A 24,501-nucleotide genomic window follows, 5' to 3' on the forward strand; every position below is an offset into this window, starting at 1 on the left:
GTCTCTAGAGGTAAAGGTAGAGGTAGTTATATTAATCCACCGTCCCGCTATCGTTTGCTTTGTAGGAAACACTTCTTACCAAACGTAATACAGTGCCATCCATAGAGGTATGTACATGAAATGGTACCTCTACCTACAGCTACGTACGTGTAGCTGAAGAGCAATTAGGTACAACCTGTAGGAAACACTCTTTTGAGCTCCCCTTTCTTCTGCACCTTACCACCATTTACTCCCACTCATACAACACCCATGCAATAAGGCACGGTTCTCAAGGTTTAGGCGGCGTTTTCTCTTCTCCATCTTGCTTTCTGGCCTACAGGTTTTGGAACCCTTCACCAATATACAACCCACTATAGACCCTTCACTACCAGGTAAAGCCTCATGAATTCCATGATGACCTGTTCCTATAAATATCCTACCCTTTTCCCCCATTACCCATCACACCAAACTTTTCTTTGCATTACTCAACATCATCAAGCCCCAAGGACTCCTTCGAGAACCAGGTATCAACCACTACACGTCCCGTGCCAGGATGTCTCCAGTATCCGCAACCACTCCAACAGCCATTGCCAGCAATTCCCAACCGACGATGGTGTGAGCAGATGCAATGACCTCCACCATCACCATGCCGTCCTCTAACATGGTGACCGTCGTACAACCGGCGCCGTCTACGGCCTCCACAGTCTCTACCACCACCATCTTCGTCTACAGCCAGGAACCGCCGTCGACAGCCAGTACTTCGACTGCACCTGAACCACTGATTCCCGAACCGTACAACTCCGTTTTCACGTTCATAGGCGTGATTGCAGCCATCGTCTACTTCATTGGATACACCATTCCGCATTGCAAAAAGAAGTTCATCAAGTGGCTCCGACGCAAGAAAATCCGGGAACAACGACTCACCAAGGAACGGGAGGAAAAAGAGGAAAAGCGTGAGAAAAAGGAGGCCAAGCTCGAAACGCGGACCTACCAACTCTACTAGATGCAGAGTACTGCGGATTTTATTAAAGGTTAGTACGCTTATATGAAGGAGAGTAGAGCTATTAGGGAAGGCGTCGAGAAGGTTGTCACGGGCGTGCAAGTACTGCCGGAGGCCATGATGAATTCCATGGCGGAATTCATTAAGGGGGCGGTGAAAGAGGGATACGAGAACGGCGCGAAGGACGCGATGAAGGGCGTGGGGGAGATCATCACGAAGGCAGTCATGGAGGGTACCAAGCATGGGTACAAGGAGGGATTCAAAGACGCGATAGAGGGAATAGAGGAGGTGATCGCAAAGGCAGTGACGAAGGGAACTAGTAAGGGCATTAAGGGTGCGATAAAGGAAGTGAATCAAACGGCAAGCGACGGCGTAGAAAAGGTTGTGACCGCGGTCCAGGGGATAGAGGAGATGATGAAAGTGGGCCTCGAAGAGATGGATCTGAGGGCCCGGTCGATCGAGTATCGAGTAGATTGGATGCTCGATTACCACTTGGATGAGAACGAGAGGTTTGGTCTCCTCAAGGCGATTCTCCTTGGATTGCTGAGGAAGGATGACCCTCCCAGTGATCCCCAGGCATTTTGGGGTGCAGATCCAGTCCATGTCGAGAATCAGATCACGGTGAACGAATCGGACTCGAAGAATGACAGAAAGCCGTGGTAGGAACTTTGGTAGAGGAATTCAGACTTCGGTTACCAGAGAAGCAAATAAAATCACGAACTTTTCACAGTACGCTAGTCCCTAGGTACCTAGGTACCTACAGTCAAGTCGAAGTGTCCGGTGCATACCTCTACCATGTCCACCTTCGGTAGAGGTACAGGGGTATTATCATTACATTATAGCGTATTACTACCACCTTAGGTCCCTTACCTGGAGGCACACATGTCTTTCCTCAACTCTCAAGGTTCATGTTTCTTTTTGTTTGCTCTTCACCCTTCACTCCCACCCACCCCCACATCACGGCACCTAGAGGTACTTACCAACACGCCGCCATTAAGGAGACTCTCGTGCTTCTTTTGAACCTTGATTTCTGTTCCTTTCCAGGTTCGGAACACTTCACCAATGTACGACCCACTGAACAGAGGCCCTTCACTGCGTAGAGGTAGAATATTTTTTCCATACCTAGATATAAAGAATCCATCAACCTCAGTTACCCATCCCACCGACCTTCCTCTCCATTACTCACCACTGGTCAATTCATCATACCGAAAGTCTACACCAAACACACAGTAACCATTAAACACGGAACTCTCCTTCTCTTCACGATGAGCCAGACTGCTGAAACAATGGCAACTACCACCACAACCCCCGTGTCAACCATCGTCACCTCTTCATTAATCAAGATCATCAACCATCAAGCTCAAACAAGCGCTACCGCTTCCCACTTACCAGCGGCAACACCCACCCCATTTTTGCCAGAGCCCTACGCCTCGGCATTCAGCTTCTTTTCTTCACTCGTCACCATCTTCTACTTCTTCGTAGTCACCTTCCCAGCCGCCATAGTTGGTATCGTCGCCATCTACACATGGAAAAGACGGTGTCGGGAAAAAGCTGCTGCGAAGAAGCAGCAAGATATCGAAAGGGCCGAGACACGAACCTTCCGCTTTCAGCTTGTGCAGGAAGCGAGGCAGACGAGGGAGTGTCTCGAGAAGATAGAAACGAAAATCAATGCGGGTGGGGTGGTGGAGGGGAAAGTAAACTTGAAGGAGGCCCTGGTCACTGTCGTGGAGGCCTTCAAAGAAGGGCGGGAAGTGGAAGGAATGAGAAATAGGAAAGCAAGGAAAGAGAGGAAGGAGTTGAGGGATGGGTTCCACAAGATCGAGCTCAAACTGGATGGGTTCTTCGACTGCATTCCCAAAGCTGCAGGCGAGAAGAAGAAGAAGAACAGGAGGAAGTATCGGACTTACCCAGCGCTGGGTCCGGGTTTCCAGGGCAGGGACAATACACCTGCATGGGGAAGTGCGAGTACGACGGAGCTCGAGGGTCTTTTGGACGCTGATGGTTCGGTGGAGGGAAAGGAGGATCACGACTACGAGGCGGACAGGGAGGAATCCGTTTACGACGAGGATGATGCTAGGTCTACCTCTACTGTTTCCAGTATCTCAACTCCTGAGTATTCTGGAGAGTGGGAGCTACCGGATAAGCAGATTTTAGTGGAGATGGAAGACTGGAATTGGAAGCCCGTTAACGTAAACGACTGGTAGTAGAGGATGATAACATGAACGGACTGGAATCTCATCCCCACGTTAACACCCTCAATACATCATATCACCGTTTTATGTGACAGTCATCTGCTGATAAATCAAAGTGTCTAGCGTAGAGGTAGAGAGTGTCTTGTACACCTATTGCCATTGTATCTTCATGACTACCCCTGCTGTACTTCCCCATGCTAAATTCACCTATCCTCTATCAATGATGAATCTTCCCATTGAGCGCCACGGCCCAGTCTTCCTTCCGTCTCAGATACAGCAAGATCGTGTCCTACGCCCTAACAATCAAATATATTATTCTGTTCGGCCATTGCATGCTCCGTTCAATGCAGTCGTATGTGGCTCTGGCCATCTCATTGCGCATGGTCTCCAGACCTGCTTGGTCTAAGACCAGTTGCAGGCGGTAAAGGGGGCCTCACCTCCACTCCCAGTTTCCTGAGAAGCACATCCAACTGCCTCAGCTGCACCATCAGCATATCGCCCATCCTCAACTGTAGAACCGCACTTCTGTCGGTCATCGACCCTAGACGTCTCTGACAGCCAAGTATCTCTCTGCATTGACCCAGTAACTCCTTGTGCACGCTGCCAGTTTCCTTGTATTGGTCAAGTGTCTCCTTCTCATGAGCAACGTCCGCCTTGTTGTCTTGATCAACCCTCTCTTTCCTCGAGCCCAGAATTTCCTTTTGCATGGCCACGATCTCTTTGTATTGGGGAAGGGTCTCTTTCTCCTGAGAAAGCTTGTCCTTGTCGTGGGCAAGTTTGTCCTTTGAATGAGCAAGCATTTCCTGGTGTTGGAGGAGAAGCTCCTTGTTCAGGACAAGGACCTTTTCGACTAGAGATCCGTATAGAGTGGTATACTCGTCAATCTTGTCTACCGTCAACTTGGCAATCTGATGCTTTTGTAGTTGCTTCTTTTGCAGCGCGATGATCTCCCGTAAGTGGAACGTGACGTCGGAAGCGATAATGATCAAGATGCCGCACACGATAGAGAGCTTGGGTTCTGGGACGAACCACATTACGACGCAAAGGAGGGCGAATGAAATTCCGTAGGCGGCGGTCAGGACTGTCATGGGGGGGTTGTCGTCCATTGCAAGTTGAAGGTTTGTGACAGAATGCAGGGGAAGTTGATAATTGCTCTGGTGGGTCTCTGGAGGTCAAGCTGTGTTGTGAGGCTGATACGAACGAGGGAAGGTGTCGGAGTAGAATGATGGGGATGAAATGGACAGAGTTGTAAGGGTGCATCGGAGGAAAGAGGGCTGCTGACCTATATATCTGGCTGTATGAAATGATTGACATAGAATGTGCAACCAAGGAAAAAATGCTCAAAGAATGCTCGAAACGGACAGATACCTCAGACGTGTTGAGGACATTCTAGTACCTCAAGAACTACATACAGGTACCTTTCCTGGACAAAGGTGCTTCGATATTCAATGTCCGCTTTCCCATCTTCACAACGAATCCGTTGGGTTAATTGCTCGTTTGCCACCTCTCGTTCAGTTGTGCTCAATCATAGTCATACACGTCATCGATATTGCATTTATTCAGTCCGTTTGATTCACGGCAAGAGTGTCTGTTAAGATAGGGGCCAAACGAAGAAAGGGCGACTTGCTAAGGAAGGGAAGGAAGGACAGAGCAGGATGGATCCTTCGTTGGCACAAGTCATGAACGTTGCAGTAGGGGAGAATTTCCGAACACGCTAGATTGGTCACTTCATTGGCATCTATGACATTTGTCTCACAATTGACTGTGTTATGACAGGAAATCATGAATGGATGGACTAGTCATTTGCTAGAGGCACCTCTATTCATCAAAATATTGAAAGCATGTATTAGAGCTTTGTCACACTGCAGCGCTCCTTAAATGGCTAAGCCGAAGGGTCCGGTGCGGACCAAACCGTTTACATGTTCGTTCATTTACACCATTGGTACCTCTAGAGACTCTTAGGTCCTCCGTCTGCCAAGTCCTTCATCTGTCGCTTTGCCTCTCCTCCCAATTACTTGCAACCACCAACCTCTTCTCCTCTACGTTTCGTCTGCGAGAGAAGAAGGAACGAATAAGGTTTTTGTGCAGGTGTACGATGTAAAGTGGGGAAGGAAATACTTAGGTACAGACAAAAGCAGCGTGAGATCGTTGTAGTGCCTTCCAATGAGATTGGTAGAATTTCCTTGATCAGTTGGGCCTTATTCTTTGTGCGCCTCCGCCCTCAGAGTCCTTTTCCTGAGTACCACTGCGTCGTGAACTCATCGCGCGTGCACCCCCTCGATAGAAAGCCATCCCAACGCCGGCGTGTGCTGTCCTGTTCGAGCTCTACTCCTGCCTTGCAATCCCTTCGAGTGCCCGGTGCTTGGGCGCCTTGCGTTCGGGGCGTGCGTGTCCCCGGGACCATATGACTACACCAATGACACTGCTCATGCGCCTTCGTCATCCGTCTTTGCAGCTCCAGATCGCCCGTGTGAATTTTCTGCATAAGAGTGATCGTGCGCGACTCGATGTCTATGAGCTTAGAGGTATACAAAAGCCTTATATGCTCTTCGTGATATTTGCGAGCGTTGTCGTCATAGGTAGTGAGAACCAATCCTATGACCGATATGGTAATCCAAATGAAAAGCCCGACGGTGGTTAGAATGCTGTCATGGACTGAATAGGTGACGGGGAGAGTGGAAAGGAAGGAAGCCATGTTTGAGGGGATGGAGATCTGGAAGTTGTACGATGGCATTTAGATGACGTTGATTGAGTGGCACTGATCAAATAGTAGGAGGTACGGGAGGTTAAGTGAATGTTATAGCTGGTAATGTCAAATCTAAAGTTAGCGTACTTAAGACGAGTAGAGTGGAAGAATCCGGGATATCTCTAGAAGATTGTGTCAGGAACGACCGTTATCCGGGGACTTACAGATTAGAGGTGACAAGGACCAAAGTATAGAAATTTCAGTGCTTGATCGTTCTCTATTGTTGCTCTTTTCATATGATTTCAATGGCTTTAGGATACAACCTTTACTTGTGCTCATCAATTCCACTTGTGTTCCAGTCATTCACGTCCTCAATACCTATTGTGTTTGCTTGCTTCCTTGTCTAGAGTTGGTTTTCATTGAACAGACCAAAACCATCTGGGGTGCAAGTGCAGGAAAAATGGAAGAAAGAGCGACTGTCAAATGGACCAGAAAGCTGTGCTGAGAGCTCGGAGCTAGAGGCAGGTAGTACCAGGTAGAACCATACAGGCACCAGGCAAGTAGAAGTACCTACCTATGAAGAGGAACCACAAGCAAGGCATGACAGACGACAAGGAAACGGCAAAAAGAACGGGCAAAAAAGAAATGTGTGCGGTCCGGGATTCGAACCCGGGATCTTTCGCGGTTCCCAAGGCAACATGCCACGTCTTTGCTGCCCCCCGGTCCCACCCGTCGGTGCCGTTTTCGACTCCGTAAGGTTCCCAGCCTTTAGGAAGCGAACGCGCTGGCCACTGCGCCAACCGCACATTGCTTGGTTGTTTGTTGTTGAACAGTGTACACAAAGACCTCATACATATACCCGGAGGGAGGGAGTCCAGACACGGGTAGCTGCCTTGGGTCAAGGTAGGTAGAGGTAGACGGGAGCACAGAATGACGTGCCGGGGTCAGCGGGGGGCCTACGGGGTGCCTTCATGTTGGCTGTGTCGTAGAATGTTGGAAGGAGCAACAGGATGGAGGTAGGGCATGCTCTTTTCATGTTCCCCCACCCAACGCACAATTCCATTTCTTTTTCCCCATTTCCTATCATCTTCTCCCTTCCTCCAAACAATCCAATCTCCAACAGCGCGTCAAGCTCAACAGCTGATCAACAATCAACTCATCACCACTCCTTTCTTACTCTATCACCTTTTCTCGCGTCTTTTTCTTTGATCCTCTACAGCTCACCTCTCTCTGAACAAATGTCTTTTCCGGAGGTCACATGGAGCAATCCAGCCAGCACATCTGCTCGGTGCCGCCAACATCTCCAGCTTTTCCTGAAGATAGGATCAAAGATAGGTAGGTAAGTTCATCTTTCACAACTACCGATCTTGTCCCGTTTCAACCCCTTCATCCAACCTAATCGCATCTCCTTCTCATTCTTTTCGCAAGATATGACGCCCTGTCTGTCTCTACTTGCATTCATCATTTTTTCCACTTCTGGACTGAATATTGACGGCCGTCATACTTAGCGCGAGAAGCCTTACTGAGGCGGGAGTCTTACCAACATCAGTCACGGTCACCGGCCACATCGGCAATGGCATTGTGGTCAAATCAACCACCAGAGCAGTAGTAACAACAGCGCAAACATCAGTACAAACAGCCATCCCACCAGTTACTACCACAACCAGTCGGTGCCAGAGTAGAGGTAAGCTTCCATGATCCATGAGAATAACATGGCAATATGGGGGAATCCCAAAGCTTTGAGTGTAGTTTCTCACCGTTAACAGACAGACTTGCTAGTGGCAGACTCGGCAGCCACCAGACCCCAATGGTCGAATCACCAACGGCCGGATCAGCATGACTACCTCTATCTGAGAAGACCGGACCTATTGCGGCTTCGACGCCTGTCGTGGCTTATGCCACTCTCTACACGGCCCCCGTGACCCCCCCGCCGGTGACCGTGGAGGCGTCTAACCCTGGACGTCGCCACCAACCCACTAGCAGAGTTGCTAGTGGTAGACTTGGCAGCCACCATTCCAGCAACGGCCGTGTTACCAACGGTCATATTAACAAAGGTACCTCACTTCGGCCTACGGCAGACAGGCTCGATGCGAGCGGTTTCCATAAACATGAGGACGATGGTGATGACATGGAGTTCAAAGGGGAGGACGAGTATGGAATGGACTTGACTCAATGATCGTGGGAAATGGGTTTGTGTGATTGTAATGGATTAGGGTGAGCAGGAGAACTAAGGGAAGGGGGTGCACATGGACAAAGCAGCACGGGACTGGTATTGGTGACTTGATGATGCGAAGCAAAGAGGCAAGGAATAGGGAGGATTGAGAGCCCTTGATATGGACAAGCAATTCATATACATTATACGCATCCGAAAAGCTTTCTAGAGACAACTATCGTAACCGGCAATGGTGTTCTGTAGAACTCTGGTCTGTTCTGTATCAGCCGGTAGAGGTACGAAGCGACAGGTTTCGTTCGTCGCCGACCAGCAAAATCAACACCCCACTACATCCCCCCCGCCATTGTCCGTACCTCTACCCAGTTCCTTTCCCTCCAAACATGGTCTTCCCTTCAGCCAAAACCCTGTGGATAGAACATTTGATAATTCGCACTTCGTTTTCTCGCTCCTCGGTCTTCTGGTCATCGACTGTGCATTGGTCAAACGACACCGCACCTCCCACGTAGCTCGCTGCCAAAAACAGCAACCTACCTAGTACCTCTACACTTGTTCGACCGCGTCAACGCTCCTGGTCCGACTGCGATTTCATCTTTCTGAAAAGCCCGCTAAAGGTAGGAGCATAATTGCCCTTCGTCACCATCACAAGTGGCCGTTCTCTTCTCCATCCCATCCATTGTTTCGATCCGGCCCAAAAGGTTCGAAACTTGCACCACGCTTCGAGGATATGCTGCCGGGTCCCTATATACATCCACGCCCTGTTGGACAATACGCGCTTCATTGTCCCAATCATTCAAGTCCAGCGAAATATGGAGCAACTACTGACTTTTCCATCGCGTCCAGAACATTAACCTTCCTCATCCTCGGCCAGTCGCGACGGAGACTTCAATCCAATCAGAAAGACAAGTCACGCAGTGCTGAAGGACAACAAAGCGTTCGCTCGAGAAGTTTCAAAAGTCGACAGGAGGACAATCATGGCAGGGAACCACCCCATAGCAGGAAGTCCACCTGTTGTACAGGTAGCCAGCCCTTTCGGGTTCGTTAGAGCCCTGGAATGCGCTGCAGCGGAGATGTTGCCCCAAATGTCGACATATTGGGAAATTATTCGTGAGTTCTTACTTTCCCGGAAACAGAAAACGCGACAAAGACTGACCGCAACCGTGACAACATAGTCTATATACAAGAGAACTTGGCCATGGCGAACGGAGCCGTGCGACCTCTGGAGGCATTGAAGAATTGGGGCGACGACTTCGACCCTTTCGCGCGCAGAGCCTACAGCTGGCTTTTGGTTCATCACGAAAGCAACTCGTCGGAGTCCGCCATTGCTGGGATCAGCCATACAAGGCCACGACTTCGGCAACAGATCATGGACAGCCTGGCATCCCACGAGAGGATCAATCGAAACACCCATGTGAAGGGTGCTGTCGACCAAACATTCCCGGACTCGATCAAATCCGAGGTGGACTTTTGGTCTCAGGAGGCTATAACAAAGAGCATCAACAACAGGACACCAGCGGCCTCAGCAATCGCGGATATTCCACGAACGAGACAAGAGCAAGCCGTGTACATCCGAGAAATGTTTGATGCTCTGAAGAACACCCAGGACATCATTGAGAAAGCGAGCAACCACAAGGTGGGTACCGTCAAGTCAACTAGTGGGAGAGTGCTCCAGGATCTTGCGTGGGTGCTATACGTAAGTCGAAATCAACACTTCCATGTCTCCTCCATCCTTATGACCGGTATCATCACCGAATGAAGAATAACCGATTTGGGGTTTCCTCCGTCTAGAGAGAGGCCCGCAACCTTCAACAGGGCAAACCGGGAGTGAACCCTTGGTGCACTTCATTCAAGTACAAGCAGTACCCTACTCTGCGGGCTCGCTGGAACGACATGGTGGAATTCTTTCACGTAAGTTCTGGAGAAACTCGCATACGTGGATGCCGTAACTAACATTCTCTCTAAACACAGACTTCAAAAGCAGCAGTAGCCAACTTGATTGTCACCCACAGCGAGAAGCGTTTTGCCGGTAACCCGACTAAAGAGAAACAACGCAAGACTGTCAACGACAAATGCAACAAGAAGAAAGCGACCAGGATGAAGGACAACGAGGAGAAGGCGGCCACACTCGACAAAGTTGTCAAGGATGCAAAGGGCAAAGTCGCTACTGCGGAGAGTACTCCGAACAAGGGCATAGGTACTGCTGGCACTTCTGCTCCAGCTCTAAACGACTCATCCGCGACCGCTAAGCCTGATTTTTAGGAGAATCAGGACGGAAGCTTCGTAGATGAGGAGAGGGACGCCGAAGACAGTGTGGATCTGGACGACGAAGCTGAAGAGTTTGATGACAGCGAGGGAGAACCTAAAGACACCGACAACGAGTCTGACGACGAAGCAACGCATCTCCTGCAGAATGCCCAGCAAGATGTGGGCCGCTACGATGACATTAAAGAAGAGCAGGAAAGCGACGATTTGAACCCTCAGTCAGGGCAAGCAATGGGCGACTCTGCTGCTTCCACGACTGCCTTCGCAGCATCTTCACACCCGCATGCTCCGGCCTACCCACCATCACCCGGCTTGATCGGCCGTCGGCGACAGGTCCGAGCTATATCCCCCGACGAAGGACACCATTCAAGCATCATGCCTTCCATTGAACACGAGTCATATGGCCCTTTTCATGCTGGCGGTGTGGTGAGCCAAAACGATCACGACCGATACGTCGATGATGCCAATGGCAATGACCGCGGCTCGTTACAGCTACCCAGTCAACCCGTGAATTATCCGGAACAGCCACTGCACCAGCACACTAGTCCGAGCCCCCCCGAGCTCCCTAGTGGGATTGGCTTCGTGAAGGAGGAAGAAATACCGCAGTCGGTAGTCACAACTTCACACATTGCCCCTATGCCACTCAACACCGGCACTAGTGGTGTCGGTGGAGGAGCACAGGACAACACTGATCTGCGGGATAGTACCAACTCTTCTCGTTCTCGGGCTAGGAGGAACAGACATAGCTCCGAGGACAGCAGCGACAGTCATGCTCAGGCTCGTGCCAGGAGGCGTCCCCGTATTTAGGTTCTTGGAGGCATCTCCGAAGGGCGCAGATGGCAAGTTGAGAATTTGACATGACAGAGGCTCCGCATCACCCTACTCTTACTCTCTTGGCGCCAGCCAGAGAAGGGGCCAAGTGGAAATTCTTATCTGGCATATTTGCCGTAGTAATCCTGACCAGAATCATCTATTTCATCACGACGTTCGACCTGGCCCCCTTGGAGAGGTCAAGGCGGCAGGCCGAAGAGTCCAGCGCATGTTCGGCGACCTTTGCAAGAGGTGGACAAGACGAAGGATCGCAAGGAGAGAGGGGGAGAGGTGCTCTATGCCGTACCCCTCCCCCGCTACCAGCGAGCCGTCACAAGGATCTAGGCCACTAATAACTACGGAACAGGCCAAGCGGTCAAACAAAAGCTGAATGAATAACAATTTAGAGGTAAATAAAGCTTTAGAAGTAGTCACACATCATGATTGCCTGTTATGCTCTGCGCGGCAAATATGATACAGTCACTGTTCTTTGGTGTTTCCTCTGCTTCATGCGTGGCGTCAGATGCAGGGATAAAGAGTGTTGAAACAAAGGAAGCACACGGCGTCAGGGAAGGAGAAGAAACAATGCGATTGTCCCTATCTCGATATTCGACCGTGGTAATGTTTGAATCTTGCTAGATCTTGGAAAGTCACTTCATCCGCCCGTTCGATGTTGCTCATCACAGATTCCACTTTCGCAGGAGGCAATACCAAGTCATCTGCAATCATGGGCATCTCATTGATGCTTGTGTCTCCGTTCCTTTGTCCTCATCAAGCAAGCATCGCTGCGCGAGAGTGGCTGGAGAATGGTCAAAAGGTTTAAATCTCAGCGTTTCCTTCCTGGTTGAGCTGGAACTTGATCTGAAATATCACCTGCCAGGTTTGGGACTTCCTCCCACTTCACCTTCTATAGTTGTAAAGGTTTCCAACCTGGAGCTGCTATGACAAACGGGCGGCGGGTGGTTTTGGGAGTATAAAAACCCCTATTGGCTTTGGTCAGTGCTGGAAAGTTTTCCTCTTTTTTGTTTCGAACAACGATCGCACAAACTTGCCCCCCTGACCAGCAAAAGTCAACTGTGAAATTTCACCGCGAACGATATTAACAGCCAACAACAAGGAACCCAACCTGCCTCAATCAGCCCAACGACTTAATCTTTCCTCTGCCTAAGACCGCCGCGCAAACCCTCACGCTGCACTCGACAACTCCTGCTCCTGCTAGTCTACTGAGCTCCTCTTGCTCCAGCTAATCTACTGACGGTCCCACGCTCTCTTCTCCGTAGCCAGCAACCGCCGATTGCGACAACAGCGTCACGACACTCCACTGCCGCCAACTTGTCCTCCCAGGTACGTGCCGACAGGCAGAAGATCGAACCATACTACGAGCGTGCATTTTGCCTATCCCTTGCCGCCTTCTGTCGCCGACAGTCGACAATCTCTTCTCGACAACTCACCGCCCTTGACAACTCGCAGCATCTTCGATCGCTCCTCATCTTCCGCAACTGTTGCCTCCATTTCTCAACCCCTAGAAGATCTGACAAAGGGTCGGTATATATTCACGTCGGCACAATGAACAACTACAATACCGACCACCAGCTGATAAGCTTCGTTCCTCGCATGGAACAAGCTGTGGCCCAGCGCAACCCCCATCTCGGCGAGTATTGGGACATTATCCGTAAGTAATTTCCCTCGTCACCCCTGCCAATTCAGACAAAGATGCTCCCATACAGGTTCCGCTTGCTAACTCTCTTCAAACCGTGTAGTCTCCATTCAAGAGAACTTGCGCCAACCCGCTAGTGCCGAGTTCGCCGGGGTTGAAGTCATCAAGAGCCTTGAAGAGATCAAGAGGATGAAGAGGTGGAACGACCAGCACAACCACTTCTCGCGTTGTGCATACGAGTATTTGAGGTTCGCTTACAATCTCGGCGCGTCGGAGCAGGCGATCAAACGGATTGCCCACACCAAGCCCAATATCGGTGTTGAGGCACTGGCGGGCATGAACGCTCATGAGCTTTCCCTCAACCGCAGGATCACCAGGGGAGAACAGGGCGAGGATCAGACCTACGAGGGCCGCATGCGCTCGGAGGCCGAGTTCTGGGTGCACGACAAGATCGTGTGCGACTACACCAGAAAGAGAGTTCCCCAGAGCGCCAGGCTTGACATTCCCATCTTCCCAACGGACGAGGCCGGGTATGTCAGGGAGATGGTCGAGGCCATGTCCAACATGGTTGGTGAAAAAGATGGCAGTGCATCCCAGATCGACACGGTGAGAAAGATGTCGAAGGGTGTTATGGAGCATGTTGCCTGGCAGTATTTTGTAAGTGATTACGTACACACCCTTCAATAGCATAGTGGTTCCTGACTAACAGGTGTACAGCGCGAGTCGAGACAAGCCCAGAATGGTGATGCCAATATCCAGCCCTGGTGTACCGGCTTCTACCTGCGGGAGTACGACTCATGGCAGGAAAGATGGGACGACATGGTCGCCCTAATGACGGTGAGTTAACATCCAAGTACAATAATTTGTTAGCGTGAGCTCTGCTGACTGCTGCAATAGAAGTCAAAGGCTGCGGTAGCTGACATGATCATCGCAATTTACCCGAAGCGCTTCGCTAGCGACCCATACTATGAGTTGCAGGTAAGTTGGCTCTTGAATTTCTATTATCAAGTGCAGCTGCTAACGATGTGTACAGCGCAAAAATATCAATGATCGCAACAACAAGAAAAGGGCGCAAGAGGCGAGGGACATTGCGGCGCTTGCTGCCCAGGGGCAGGCTTCCGGTGCCGGAGCTGGTCACTAAGTACACTCCTATGTGACCTACGACGAGAGGCCATCATCTGGTAGAGTACGCTGGTTGGCGGGAGGGGCGGGTGGCCGATGAGGAGTTGGTTCGGTAAAGCAACCAGTTTGAAACTTGGGGATGGATTAAGCGAACTTTGCACGGAATCGGTATTAGCCCATATTGAGAGGTCCACCGCCAATAGAGAAGTTTGTTGTATTCCTAGTATCAGCTCGCCGACGGGGGTAATGTGAGGCAAGGTTCGGAGTTCTTTTAGTGATCGAGAGCAGTGAGATGTTGCGTGACTGGAGTTTGCCATTGATTGACTGATATTAACGGATGTTGTACAAACCTCAGAAACAGACTCATGATCATGACGTTTTGTTGCTCATATGAGGATCACATATGACCGAGCCAACTATTCGAAATGGATCTCTCAGCTATAAAAGGCCCGTATATCCGGGCTTCTAGCCTCTTCTCCGGCTTCGTGTTTGCACGCTCAACGTATATAGAACACATATGCTGTATTCAACGGTGTCGTTCTGTCGTGCTTGAAGTCTCATCCTTTCCCAACCTCCCAATAGTATCAACCAAGTCATTATAGATGATAGGTAGTAACCTGAGTAAAGTTTTCTAACCTCACTCCCAAGACAGAAAACACAGTGACACAGCCTTCAACACGAGTTGGCAGAAGTCCAATCTTCACTCCGAGCTTGGCCCTAGGGGAATTTAAAGCACTTCCGGTCTGGTATGGAAGACAGAATTGTCGGCGGCCTGGCGTTTACTGAAGCAAGACCAGGCATCGCGCCCTTTTGTACTTCCTTCTATTTGAGGGAGTACGAGTCCTTTTGGGACCGTTGGGACGACATGGTGGCATTGTTTAGGGTAGGTTCATGCCTATGTCTATGAATAAAACTCTAGGTTCAGTATAGGTAGGGTACTGAATCGTCGAACAGGTATCGAAAGCCGCAGTCGGGTTGCCAACCTCCTTCCGTGATCACTACCTACCTCATTGGCGGATATTATGAACGATCATTTCCATCTTTCATTCCAGCAGCACCATATCTCGGTAAAGAACATGGAGAGGTCATCTCAGGGCACCCCCAAGAATGAAGGCAATATACATACCTCTGGGAATGAATCAACAGAGGTATGGATCGCAATCACCGTTACAACTGGACGACTGGCTCGACCCAGGGCACTTCTTATGGACGACGAGATACCTACTCGAGCTCCCACCGAACGATGGGTTCAATCGGGATGATCCCAATGGGCGATCGGTCTATTTCAAAGCCTGATGGCTTACTAAGGTACCTAGGCGGCGGAGAACCCAGTCGATCAGCACTCTTCTCTAGGTACGTACTTTCTCCAGACAGCTAACATTTTCCTAGAGGAAGGAGAAAAATGCGGACAATAACGCGACTAAGGCCCGTATTATTAGGGACGGGCAGATGGCTTTTGTTGCTCAGGCGTCTGGATCTGAAGCTGCCAACCAGTACATATTACCTTATGTTTAGGACGGCCAAGTTTACCTATGATGTAATCAAAGGTTACAATTAGAAGCGACCTGGCGTTGTTGTGGTATGGATTTTTATAAGCTTCCCTTTCATTACAAGAGGTAATCGAGAGGATTTACAGCACTTTGCTTTTATTTTATCCCCTGGAAAGTGCAGCGACTGCAGAAAGGCGTAGGTTGAACGCAAAGTAATAGCCAGGGGCGGGCTGCAAGACGCACTTGGCGGGCAGGCGATGCTGCAGGCGCTCGAACTCAAGGCCCCCTTCCCTTTTCTCCACTTCCACTTGGCGCTTCCCACGCAAACCCACCATCTGCTTCTCGTCTTCTCCCAATCCAATCTCTTTCTCCGTGGAAAACCTCCCCGCAAAGAGCTTTTGACAGCAGCACACCAGCGAGAGGAATTTCCGATCGCCAACAACAGCCAACCAGCTTCCTACTTCCCTTATTGACATCGACAGCTCTCATCGTACTCTGCTCCGTACTTGCGGTACTCCTTGATCGAAGTTCCGTACTTCGCGGTTGTGGTCACCTCGGCCTCATCTGCGGCCCCGCCACCGGCTTTGGTAGGCCAGACCCCTCAAGCTCAACCGCTCGCCCTTGCACATACCTGTAAGGCTGCGTTTGTTCTCGTACGGTTGCCGTATAGAGGAGGTGGTCGTATAGGTTTATACGGTAAAGCTCGGGCCACCTTTCAGATGCACCGTATAGCTATTGGCACCCCCTTTATACGGCTAGTATACTACTAGGTTCATTTGGTTGATTTTTTTCCTTAAGGCAGTCTATAGGGTAGAGGCGTCGCACGAGTGCGCTAAGATCACTGGAGTACAGGGCATTGCAGAGTGCAGGCTGTAAGCATACGGCATGCTACGGTTCTCAGGGGCTGGTCTGCATTTTGGTGATTTTGTACGGCGATGCTAAATTTGTACGGTTTTCTGGTTATATATAACCCTAACCCGGCTAAGGCTGAACGAGGCTGACATGAGGGGGTCGCAAATTGTATTTCTATACGGCAACCGACCAAATGATCGCTATTTTGTACGGTTATCGTATAGAAATAGCCGTATGAGGCGGTTTATACGGCAACTGTACGAGAACAAACGCAGCCTAAGTGATGATCAGCCTACTCGACTTCTAGAAACAAAAATCTTGATCAACCGCCCGACAAGCAAAACGCAAGTGGCTTCTGTAACCTGCGGTTGCTGCGCCCGCTTCCTGCCCTCGCACCCAACTCCCCCTTCGTTCAGACTGACACCTGAAGCGGCATCAGAAGCTTGCTGTTCCGCATCACACAGCAAGCAGGTGCTCTGTTATTCTTGACCTCAATGTCATTTATCATCCAATGTAGCGCGTCACTTCATCTCTTCCTCGCCATTCCTGCCCTGAACTTTCTGTACCTTCACCCACTATGACTCGACGTCCTTGTGTACATCTCTCCGCGATGATGATCTGCCATTCCATGCTATGCACAAACGACATACTAACAGAGTTTCTTCTAGTATATCATAAGTAGTCCAGAGCCATCCGTCATGTCCGACTGCAACACAATCAACACACAGGCCGTTTTCGGCTTCGTGGACTTTCTCAAGTCCGCCGCCGAGCGTGAGGATCCGAGACTCAAGACGTATTGGGACATCATCAGTATGTTACTTTTCCCTCCACTTTGCAAATTTGCCGAAGATTGCCCCGAAATACTAACAGTCATTCAGTCAATATTCAAGATAATATTATTCGGCCAAAGACCAGGACGATTCGGCCCTTCCAAGAATTCGAGATCCCGCACGGGTTCCAAGAGTTCGGCAAGAATGCATACGACTGGCTCGTCTTCTACGTCAGATGTCGCACCACGGAAACTGCCGTAGGGGCGATCGGACACACCAGGCCCGGCTTGAAGCAGGCCCTAGTGGTTGGTCTAGCAGGACACGAGAAGAGCGACAATCGGAGGACTAAAAGGGAAGACCCCCCAAACAGCCAAGTCCTTCCCGGCCATTCGAAATCTATGGCTGAATTTTATGCCACCGAGGGCGCCCTTAAGTCGCTTCACCACCGGACACCCGAAGCGGGAATAACTGATGATATTCCGCAGACTCGCGAGGAACAGCTCTCATTTGTCCTCCAAATGGCAGAGGCATTGGAGGATGTCACCGATTATGTGGATAACAACGACAGCCATCAGGTCCAGACGGTCAAGCGGACATCAAGGACGGTGTTCGAGCACATAGCATGGAGGTTGCTGGTAAGCTCCACCATGATTCCATTGTTTGTAAAGTGACATTCATGGGACCCAGCTAACCACACGAATGTTCAGCACACGGGAATCTTGATGCAGGAGGGTGAACCTGCCGTTCTTCCATGGTCAACCAGTTTCTACAGACGGGACTATCCCACCTTCAGAGCCCAATGGAACGACATGGTCCTGTTTCTACCCGTAAGCCGAAAGATATGATACAGTACTTGTGGTGAATAGGCGTTGCTAACAAGACGAGAATCAGAAATCAAAAGCCGCAGTAGCCAACCTGCTCATTTCTCCGTATTGGAACAGGTTTGCCGGAGATCCTGACAAGGAACTCAATGTACGTGGTCTTTTCTGGTCCGCTACATGTTGCTGTACCGATGTACTGACTGACCGTTTCGAAGACCAAAAAGATTAATAAGGAAGGAAATGGAAAGAAAACTGAAATGCTGCGAGGATTGGGAGCCGGAGGCACCCAAGCTGCTGCTGCAGGCCGTGATGAGAACGCAAGTGGACTTGACAACAGCTCATCGAGTGTCGATTTAAATCTTCCCGAAAGCCATAAAAACGCCTTCATCTCGAACTCCGCGAGACCGCCCCGATCTGGTCGAGGTCGCGACCATACGCCGGCAATGTCGACACTCTCCACCCATGCCGGAATCCCTGCCACAAGAAATGCTACTTAGGTAGTGGCAGACAGCAGCAAGGTGATCGAAGGCAAATGTGTCAAAGGCCTCGAGCATGAGGTGCTTGACGTGGAAGGGAACAAGGCCAAGCTCCACAATACCTCGCGCCAGGCAGAGACCACGATTCGGCAAAGTTCAATTCTTCGTCAAAGAGAACGGAGACAAAGGCGTTTGGCTGGGGGATGGAGAAGTCGACCTGTGAGACAGAGGGCACCGCAAGAAAATGATGCAGCCGAAGCGTATATTCCTCAGCCAAAGCCCAGCCCCCAGCAAGTGATCATTCCTCCGCAAGCCCAGAGAATCGACAACCCCAAAGTCTCCTACTTGAAATCGCAACAAGAGCGGCACACCGAAATGCAAGGCGGAATAAAGAATGCGGCGTGTTCGGAAGCGGAGGAGCGGGATCATGATGAAAGCATCTTTACGCCTAACCAGATGGAGGTTATTTGGAACAGCCAGCAGCAGGTGCCTGACGTTAATGTCGATGCTGACAACGCCAGTCTCAACGGGGGTATTCCGGGAGACGATCGTATGGAGGACAACGATTGGGGACAAGAGGCCCTTAGTCTGAGTCACCTCGCAGACCCTTTCAGCTGGAGTAAGGACTTGGCGACTCAAGCCTTTATCAACCCAATGGCGCTGTATCCAGTTGACAACGGTGAATTCGCGGACGATCTGGTGGACAATGCCCACGAGACCTTGGGCAACAATATGCCCATCAACCCGGCCCTGTCAGACAGCAATGCGTTTACCTCAATCGTTGCGAGTCTTGACCCAGTTTCTGGCGAAATCGCGAATAATAGCGACACGACCAACAGCAGTGATGGCACGTACGCGTACGGTATGGATATGTCACCAGAGGATCCGGACAACCGTATCGCGGATGATATACTTCAGGCCCCCAACTCAGAAGATCAACTCGAGATGTTCAACATGGACGCTTTCATCATGGGCCCTCATCAACCCATGTCAGGTGAAGACGACCCCAATTTCACCGCGGCCGGCTTTGTTGACTTTCAACGCGAGGATGAAGATCTCAACGACGAATTATCTGGAGACAGGTTCATCGGCTATCCTGTCGCTGGAACCAGTGGTTCCAAGCGCAAGAGGGATGAGACCGACGAGGAGGTAGTATGAGCGAGTGCTCGCCATCCAAGCGGTTGCGCTAACTCGCAACATACCTAGCTTTCGGATGGCCACAAGATTCACTTCTGGCTTGTAACCGACAGGCAGGTTGCAGCTAGGGAAGACATCACACCTCCCTGGGACTTTCGGTATCCCAATGAGAAGTTGAGATACAAGGCATCTCTGAACTTATAGGCGGCATATGCAAGCGCATATAGCAATTTGCGGTCGGTAGGCCGAATGAAGGCAAGCCTGCCTTTATTCGTGAACTACCCCAGGTCCACTTTCCGACAGCTTGCCATCTTGCTATTAGCAAATGCGAGGCTTCCAAAAGAGTGCCATTGGGTTATGGGGAGCCAGCAGCTTGGGAGTCTCTGGAAGTTTGCCAGATATTTGCGTGCTTGGACACGCAAGAGAGAGGTCGAAGTCGACGGTGACAGGTTTGTTGACATTGCGATCGGCGAGAAGATACAAGTTTATAGTTATAGGCGCGGTGCCAATCCCATAATCTCACGGCGAACGAATGGCGATTCTTTTGGTCTGTCAGCTGGAACTGGGAGGCACACCAGCAGTCCCAGTTATGGCTAGTAGACCGGAAGAGGCCCTTAAGCTGAGAAAATAATATTCACCTTTTATAGCGTCAAACCTTGAGTCTCGCTTTCGTTGCTTCTATACTTTTCCTCGTGCTTCATCAATGTTTTGATAGCATGTACATCACTCCTGTGAACTCTCCCTCTTACAGTATCTCCGTTCCGATGATCAAGGACTCAACGTTGTAACTTCTCTGAGACCTTCGCTTCAAGGATATTGCACCTCCAGTTGCCTTATAGTTACCTTATTTTTCCTCAACTGCATGAACCATAGTTTCTCCACAACACACACATGAAGGTTGCAAGGCCTGCTGAGCAGACTGACCTTACATGAAAAGGACCAAATACGCCGGTGCGTACACGGAAGTCGCTCAAGTAGCTGTCTCTTCCGGCCGCTCGGCGCCAATAATCATGATATGTCAACAAGTCGACTAAGGCCCTTGAAAATACCATCGAAAGCGACCGTTGCAAATCTGCTTATTACTCCGCATTGGAATCACTTTGCCGGAGACCCCGACAGCGAGCTATAAGGTAAGTGGACTTTCTGGCCTATCTCGAAATAATGGGCATAAATCTAATAACGACACTGTAGAGGAAGAACATAAATAAACAGAACAACAACAAAAAAGAAAAGCGACAAGATTTCGATGAAGGAAAGGCTACCTGCTAGAGGAAGCAACAGGCGAGGGAAATGTTGCTACCAGCCCTACTCCTATGGTTGCCGCTAGTTCTCCTCCGGATGAGGGTAATGGTCTCCAGGTTAACGGCGCCGAGGATAGGTAACGACATCGAGGACAGCGACATCGATAATAGCGACACTAAAAGTATCGACGCCGAAAATAGCGACGCGGAGGACGATGATACGGACGATAGCGACGACGAAGGGCAAGACACCCTCGGACTGGAGTCTGAAGATGACGGTGTTTTCGACCCGGACGGAGACGAGGGAGGTCCAGAAGATAGTACCTCTAACGATGAGGACGACTTCGAGGCTGGAGTGGTCGAAACCAAGGGTAGCGATACTGAAGAGCAAGATGAAGTCGACAATTCGACCACTCCTCAAAACGATGATCAGATCTCTCCTCCTAGCGTCGAAACACCTCGTCTGGCTCGCCAACGCCTCCAAAACGCGCCAGGGACCTCGTTACCCTTTTGCTTCGGAACCCATTCCAGCCGCCGGTTCTGCTTCGTAGGGCGAAGCGAACAGCGACAGTCTGGGCAGAGAAAACATGATGTGATGTGAGAGGTATGTCGACAATGTGTAAATGATAGTGCTACAGCTATGTTTCAGTGGTTTCAGTGGCTGGGTACTAACAGTTCTGCATGAGACCCACATAGCGGGGGGGTTAACCCGTTTGAGCGGGATCGATGAGATGACGCCCTGTTGGAGACGACCTTCTGCCCTGTAAGCGCGGTATTTTAGGGGGGTTTCCAGGGCAATGCGCGCTACGCGCTACCTCTAAACATCTTTGTTCATCCCAAGCCGGAAACTGACCTCGACTTGCAGACACCTTCGAGGGCCATTTTCCTTTAACCCCCAAAAAGTTGCATCGCCTCCCGTCTTCTTCGCCTTTCTACCTTCTTGTCCGTTCTCAAATTCACAATACCTCCTTCGTATCTCTGCTAGCAGCACGGAAGCAGCCCTTTGCTTGTCGACCGACCTCGCCTGTCGACCTTGCCTGCCCACCAATTCGCCCCGCGCTCCAACGCTCGCCTGAGTGTCGAAAGTCAAAGCCAGCTTCTAATCAAGGAGTTGCAATTCCTAGATAATTTCGACCAACACGCAAAAGGTACCTCTATCCTCCAACATCAAATCTGATCCCATTTATCGCGTCTTTCCATCCCTTCTGTCGGGGCTCACGTGATAGTTGCTGTTTCGTTCCATGGGAATGGCAGAGTGTCTGTGTATACCATCTTGAACAACGGACCGATCGTTCCATTATTAACACCATACCTCGTAGTACCCAGACCTACCCTCTTGCGTAGAGGTACAACCGAAATGGCAGAATATGCGCCAACCGCGACCGACATTCGCGACTTTGTCGAGAATCTAGAGGCAGCGGCGAGGTTCGACAATCCGAATCTTGGAGAGTGGTGGAACATCATCAGTAAGTTGTGTTCCTTGAACTTCTACAAAGTTTATCGAGGGAGGATCTACAGAAACAAAATCTTGCTAATAAGCTCTACTTGCACAGTTTCCGTGCACACGAATCTCGTACATGCCGCAACACGAACTATCAGACCCTTTACCGAATTCCACGGAATACGCTCGCAGCACCGAACCTTCGGAGCCATTGCGTACGAATGGCTTGTAATGAACTATAAACAAGGAACAATTCGGGAGGCTCTGGGTAGAATTGGCCACACCAAGCCTGGATTGACTACCACTGTCACCCAGGGCATGGCGGCTCACGAGCTGTCGGGAGAAGCAAGGAAGGTCCGCGTGCAGGGGGCTGACCAAAGTCCTTGCAATACAGTTACGTCCCTGGCGGGACGACAACCCTCCGAGCGACAACCTTCAGAACAGCATCCCTCATAATGATCTACCCATGAACGCGGCCTCTGAGGCGGTTCCTGCTGGCCAAGTCGTCATCCACCACTCGAGTCCTCATGCGCATGCTCCTGCCCCTCGCCAAAGCGGCTTTCCACAGGCGACTTTTGCTCGCTCCGCGCCAGCTCTGGGTTCACCACAGCGCCCGCGTACGCCATGCCAGTCAGCTCGCAACATTGTACAGACAAGAATCATCAACAACCCCCGATTCTTAGATGTCACCGAGCCAGCTGAGGACGAGTCCAGCGACGAGACCGAAGACAATGCCGATGACGAATCCAGTGACGAGTCTGACGATGAGTCCGATGACGAGCATGACGGCGACGGTCGTGACGAGTCCTATGAGTTGAGAAACGACCCGAATCCCTTAGACAAGCAATACGGTGGGAGCAACAAAGTGAACATAGATCCTCATATCTTCAGGAACGCCAACTGTCAACACCAGCGCGATCTTTTGGATCAACCAATGGACACGAAAAATGTAATTATTGGACCTTCTATGGGTGTCGCTGTCCCCCACGCTCTAGCCCCTGTTCCCGCCGCTTCATAGGTTGAAGCAGACCACAGTGAGAGCCAATTTGGGGTTAGCATATTGGAGACGGTCCTTGATGGGATCATCGATAACCCAATAATTCAAGGATATCAAGGATGTCAATTTGGTATTAATCGCCCTCGCTCGCCTTACCCCACGAAGAGGGATCATACTATACAGAGTCCCCAAGGTGTGGACGAACTGGAGGAGTTTGATTTCGATGCCTTCATCATGGAAAACCATGACTACGACCTACCATCGAATGAGGTCGAACACCAGGCCCATGATGCCCCTTCGCAGAGTGCGACTGTTTTCGAAGACCTTGATGTCAGCGACGACGATCATGTTGTCGATGATATGGCATTGAATCAGGGACAAAATGACAGCGATGTCGCGGACGAACAAGGAACTCGCTCCAACAGTCCCTCTGGCAAGCGCAAGAGGGGCGATGAGATGCATCATCATTCCGCTCAACGTCGCCGCATGTATTAGAGAGTCTCTGCAGTACAGAGGAAGTCTTCCCACTTTCCATAGTTTTCTTCCGGACTCCAACCCTCCATTTACCAGCTTGTCTATGGTGTGCTAGGTCACATCATTGCTCTCGGCGGTTTGCAGGTTCATGGGCTTTTGTCATCAAGTTAACCACGATGCTTGCTTTTAATGCACGGTTGGCAACAGAATGGATTTTGTAGGTTCATCAACGAGGGGGTATTTGGAGGCTGAGAGAAGGCGGAGTGTCGATACATGGAGTTCCATTCGATGCATTCGATTCCATCCTCTCCGTATTCGCAGGAGTTCTTGAGGTTAAGAACTGGGAGGCACATCCGCAGTCCCAGTCGTACTACACCTGCGAAGGAACGATTGGCTTCTTTGAAGGAGGGTGCAAGTCATTTCACTTAGAGTGGTTGCCTCTAAACTCTTTCTTTTATAATTTCTTATTTCCCTTTTTACATCTCCGTGGCGTGCAGTCGACCCATCTTCGCCTTTTACTTGCAATAATGTCCCAGTCGAATATCCTGTGCTTGATGACAGTTCGGCGTATTAACACTTATACCAACCCGAAGACGAGGAGGAGCTGACCGTGTTTTCTGTAGCTCACCTTCGGAGGCTGCTTTCTCCAAACAGTTCTTGGGCAAGTAAGCCTTGAAGTTAGTCAGAGGACGAGGCTCGCTTGGAGCAAGTACTCTAGGGAGAGATGCCCAGCCAAGCAGAAGGGGTTAGACCTTTGTTTTTTTAATCATGTATACGGTATTCAAAGTCATTATTCCGCAAGTGCGCGGTGGTTCTTTGTCTTCCCTTTCGACCATGCGAGGACCTCGGTACTTGGGCCGAGTTCCATCTGGACGAACAAAGAGGAAGGTCTGCCGATGTAGATAAAGATGGCATTTCTATGCA

General features: G+C 50.4%; 8 protein-coding genes and 1 non-coding gene across 9 annotated transcripts; 7 read left to right on the forward strand and 2 right to left on the reverse strand.

Moving 5' to 3' along the window:
• Positions 1 to 625: 625 nt before the first annotated feature.
• NCU07629 (hypothetical protein) lies at positions 626 to 1,642 on the forward strand (the record flags this gene model as incomplete). The annotated part of the gene is made up of 2 exons (XM_957711.1): positions 626 to 932; positions 1,041 to 1,642. The coding sequence occupies 2 exons, from the start codon at positions 626 to 628 to the stop codon at positions 1,640 to 1,642; spliced, it is 909 nt and encodes a 302-aa protein (XP_962804.1).
• Positions 1,643 to 2,244: 602 nt separating this feature from the next.
• On the forward strand, positions 2,245 to 3,183 carry NCU07630 (hypothetical protein; the record flags this gene model as incomplete). Its single annotated transcript, XM_957712.1, has 1 exon — positions 2,245 to 3,183. One exon carries the CDS (start codon positions 2,245 to 2,247, stop codon positions 3,181 to 3,183), a length of 939 nt encoding a protein of 312 aa, XP_962805.1.
• Positions 3,184 to 3,297: 114 nt separating this feature from the next.
• Positions 3,298 to 4,590, reverse strand: NCU07631 (hypothetical protein). The gene has a single exon (XM_957713.2). It carries the CDS (start codon positions 4,275 to 4,277, stop codon positions 3,543 to 3,545), a length of 735 nt encoding a protein of 244 aa, XP_962806.2. The 5' UTR covers positions 4,278 to 4,590; the 3' UTR covers positions 3,298 to 3,542.
• Positions 4,591 to 6,505: 1,915 nt separating this feature from the next.
• NCU15138 lies at positions 6,506 to 6,663 on the reverse strand. Its single transcript has one exon. It is a non-coding gene; the product is annotated as a tRNA-Arg (tRNA).
• A 2,134-nt stretch (positions 6,664 to 8,797) lies between these two features.
• On the forward strand, positions 8,798 to 11,096 carry NCU07632 (hypothetical protein; the record flags this gene model as incomplete). The annotated part of the gene is made up of 5 exons (XM_957714.2): positions 8,798 to 9,134; positions 9,200 to 9,720; positions 9,816 to 9,935; positions 9,996 to 10,221; positions 10,312 to 11,096. Exons 1-5 carry the CDS (start codon positions 9,002 to 9,004, stop codon positions 11,094 to 11,096), a joined length of 1,785 nt encoding a protein of 594 aa, XP_962807.1. The 5' UTR covers positions 8,798 to 9,001.
• A 1,569-nt stretch (positions 11,097 to 12,665) lies between these two features.
• On the forward strand, positions 12,666 to 13,897 carry NCU07633 (hypothetical protein; the record flags this gene model as incomplete). Its single annotated transcript, XM_957715.1, has 5 exons — positions 12,666 to 12,771; positions 12,860 to 13,413; positions 13,474 to 13,593; positions 13,654 to 13,734; positions 13,790 to 13,897. The coding sequence occupies 5 exons, from the start codon at positions 12,666 to 12,668 to the stop codon at positions 13,895 to 13,897; spliced, it is 969 nt and encodes a 322-aa protein (XP_962808.1).
• A 3,021-nt stretch (positions 13,898 to 16,918) lies between these two features.
• Positions 16,919 to 19,445, forward strand: NCU07634 (hypothetical protein; the record flags this gene model as incomplete). The annotated part of the gene is made up of 5 exons (XM_957641.2): positions 16,919 to 17,030; positions 17,099 to 17,625; positions 17,698 to 17,817; positions 17,882 to 17,962; positions 18,309 to 19,445. The coding sequence occupies 5 exons, from the start codon at positions 16,919 to 16,921 to the stop codon at positions 19,443 to 19,445; spliced, it is 1,977 nt and encodes a 658-aa protein (XP_962734.2).
• A 1,269-nt stretch (positions 19,446 to 20,714) lies between these two features.
• Positions 20,715 to 21,266, forward strand: NCU07635 (hypothetical protein; the record flags this gene model as incomplete). The annotated part of the gene is made up of 1 exon (XM_957642.1): positions 20,715 to 21,266. One exon carries the CDS (start codon positions 20,715 to 20,717, stop codon positions 21,264 to 21,266), a length of 552 nt encoding a protein of 183 aa, XP_962735.1.
• Positions 21,267 to 22,022: 756 nt separating this feature from the next.
• Positions 22,023 to 23,598, forward strand: NCU07636 (hypothetical protein; the record flags this gene model as incomplete). Its single annotated transcript, XM_957643.2, has 5 exons — positions 22,023 to 22,131; positions 22,219 to 22,460; positions 22,546 to 22,723; positions 22,790 to 23,055; positions 23,287 to 23,598. The coding sequence occupies 5 exons, from the start codon at positions 22,023 to 22,025 to the stop codon at positions 23,596 to 23,598; spliced, it is 1,107 nt and encodes a 368-aa protein (XP_962736.2).
• Positions 23,599 to 24,501: the final 903 nt, after the last annotated feature.

This window comes from Neurospora crassa, linkage group IV, assembly GCF_000182925.2.
Source record: "Neurospora crassa OR74A linkage group IV, whole genome shotgun sequence".
NCBI classification, from domain to species: domain Eukaryota; kingdom Fungi; phylum Ascomycota; class Sordariomycetes; order Sordariales; family Sordariaceae; genus Neurospora; species Neurospora crassa.

What these genes read in the sequence shown, in the direction of transcription:
- NCU07631 (XM_957713.2), bottom strand. Translation starts at nt 4,277, where the DNA reads ATGGACGACAACCCCCCCATGACAGTCCTGACCGCCGCCTACGGAATT.